Source organism: Fulmarus glacialis, unplaced genomic scaffold, assembly GCF_000690835.1.
Source record: "Fulmarus glacialis isolate BGI_N327 unplaced genomic scaffold, ASM69083v1 scaffold7993, whole genome shotgun sequence".
Classification (NCBI taxonomy): Eukaryota; Metazoa; Chordata; class Aves; order Procellariiformes; family Procellariidae; genus Fulmarus; species Fulmarus glacialis.
The window spans coordinates 21,540-24,201 of NW_009204810.1; the positions used below are offsets into that span (position 1 = coordinate 21,540).

Below are 2,662 nucleotides of genomic sequence, written 5' to 3' on the forward strand. Positions count from 1 at the left end.
AATTCTGAAAAATTTGAACTGAATTTACAGCAACAAAGTGAGCCCGTTCAGGGGTTCCTGCTTCGGTGCTCTGTGATCAGTCAGTACGAACGTTTAGTTTCTTGATTATGCAGTTCTTCTCTTTGTCCAGAGAAAACCAACAGGCTAAGGTTTTGCCAGGGGTTCGTTCCCCCACCTAGAGCAGAGCTCAGCAAACATGCTGGATAGCAGGCTGGGGTTAATGAAACTGCAGTACAAGTCAAACACTATCTCCTAAAAGATTGAAAAAATATTTTTAAACAAAATAATGTGACATATTTACATAATTCCTTAAGTGCAAACTCTTGTCACAATTCACGTAGTTGAGCTCAATTTAGACTCACTGTACAAGAAGGTGCTCTTTCTTTAATGAAAGAAGAACTCTACTCTGTATTCCTGATTCAGCAACGTGTCTCTTGTGCAAGGCATTTCCTGTTTCTTCCCAATGTACTTCCAAAAGCAAAACCAAAACCAAGCCATCCTCTTCCCCGCTTCCCGTCCCGGTTACCGCACGACGAGGCAGGAGACACAGAGCTTAGAGGGGCCAATGCAATCATCATGGCAGAAGGCACCGCAGCCCTTGCACATGATCATGGCTTTCAACCTGCAGTAACATTTGGAAGGGGAATCCTCCATGCTGTTGTCTTCAGCGAAGGCTTGAACGGGGATGGTCTGACTGTGGTTGCCAGAGTTCATAGCTGGGCTGGTGGGAATGGTGGTTACAGTCACAGAAAAGGACATGACGTTCCCCATGCTACTAGACAACTGATTGCATTCAGATAGCCCAGTCATAAGAGACCCTTGGTTCACGTCTGGGGAGGTGGAGACGTTTATTGTGCCGCTGTAACTGGGCCCAATGAGCTGTGCTGCAGCATTTCCAGATAGCTTTGGAGGGCGCGAAGGAGAAAGCAACGGAGGCTGCTGCTGCGCAGAGTCCGAGGACGGCACAGAAGTATTGAAAAGCTCCGGATTGCTGTGCATTTTCCCCCTCATTGCATGTGCCATTTGCTCTTGAGCGGCTTGAATAAAATCTCGTGCTAATGTAGTTCCGTCAAATGCCTGAACATTCTCCTTGTTGACTGCTGCTTGCTGAGATGCGACTGCTTCTGTCTTTACACCCTTTTTAGAAAGGGTGCTGTAATCGGAAGAATTTATGCTATGTGATACCAGTTCTTTTTCACACTGACCAGAAACCTGGGCAGCCTGGGGCTCCTCTTTTACACTGATATGTTCACGTTCATCACCAGTACTCTCATCATCTGCATCTCCTTCATCACTGCTGCTGCCGTGGCCAGCCACCTCCTCACATTCCCCAAATTCTGTTTTTGGAGCATCAGCAGGACTGTTCAGACACAAGCGGTTTTCAGGGTTCAGGGAGAAGCCTCTCCTCAAACTCTCTGAACCACGACCATAGGTGGAAATGTTGAGCAGATAATGACCAGACATAGCAGGCTTGGATGTCCTTCTGCCCATGAAACCCAGCATAAATCTCTGGCTGGTGGAGCTGTTTTCTAACTGGAAACCTGAGTGAGTGAGGTTCAGTTGTGAAGGCTGAAGGACTGGCAACAAATTCTGCCTCTGGACCCTCTTGATAAGAGTCTGAAGGATCTGCTCTTGGGTTGTTTTGCTGAGCGCCTCGTGGCACTGGTGCTGGTCAAGACTGGGGTCCTTTCCCGAGGGGAGCGGAAAGGTCCTTGGAATGTGAGGCTGAGGCCTGTTCTGGCAAAAGATCTTCCCAAGCTGTTGTGTGGGTAAACTCGATTGTCTTTCACCACCCTCGGCTCCAGTGCCGGTCCCTGCTCCACTTGTAGCACTGGATGCTGCCGCCGCCCCTTTTTCTTCATGAGGAGCTAATGGGACAGTTTTCATCTCTGCTTTGGTGAGGGGCTTCGGCAGGATTTGCTCCAGAGGGACATTCTTGCCTTGAAGAAGTTGAGTGACCAAAGGGTTGTTAGCAGGAATACTGGAGCTTGGTTTTGGGAGGGCCCCGCTTGAGCTTGAACTTGCGTGAGTTTTAAGGCTAGGTGCTACTGATGAAGTGTTAGAGGGTGGGACAGATGTGACCACACCTCCAGCCTGGGCTTCTGAGCTCGTGGATGTTGGCGAAGACATCAGAGGGGAAGGAGATTTGCTTTTTGAAACGCCTAAGCTGGTCCCTCCTAAGGCCGCAGGTGCTACCCTAGTTACATTTGTGGTGGTATCTGCTGCGGACACAGCGACGCAGGCTGTTCCATCCCTGACAGCTGGTGCCCCACAGGCCTGGCTTGGACCTGCTGGAGCAGAAGGTGCTTTCTCTTGTTTGTCACTGCTACCGGCATTCGGGGAGCCTGAAACCTGATTTACAGTCATACCGGGTGGGCTCTGTTTTATTCTGTTGATTTTCTCTAATGGCGATACCGCGGAGGAGGAGGAGCTGGTGCCTGTATTGCTGGCTGGAGTTCTGGATTGCAGTGTGGAAGTTTGCTGTAGTTGTGCTCTAGCAGGGTTGTGAGGTGGTGCCTGGTCCGTGGCCTGGGTCTCCATTTGGGTACGGGTCCCTGGACAATGGGGAAGAAACCTTCTCGAACTTCCCCCGCTTCCAGTTCCTGCCAGTTCCAGTGCATTTCCTCGAATTCCAGTTCCGTTGGCTCCGCTCGTTGCTGCG

The 2,662-nt window shown here is 50.2% G+C and overlaps 1 protein-coding gene across 1 annotated transcript; it reads right to left on the reverse strand.

The window, feature by feature from the left end:
- Nucleotides 1-390: 390 nt before the first annotated feature.
- Nucleotides 391-2,658, reverse strand: ASXL2 (additional sex combs like transcriptional regulator 2; the record flags this gene model as incomplete). Its single annotated transcript, XM_009575125.1, has 1 exon — nucleotides 391-2,658. A coding segment is annotated over one exon (2,136 nt), but the record flags the coding sequence as incomplete, so codon positions are not given.
- Between the last annotated feature and the right edge of the window lie 4 nt (nucleotides 2,659-2,662).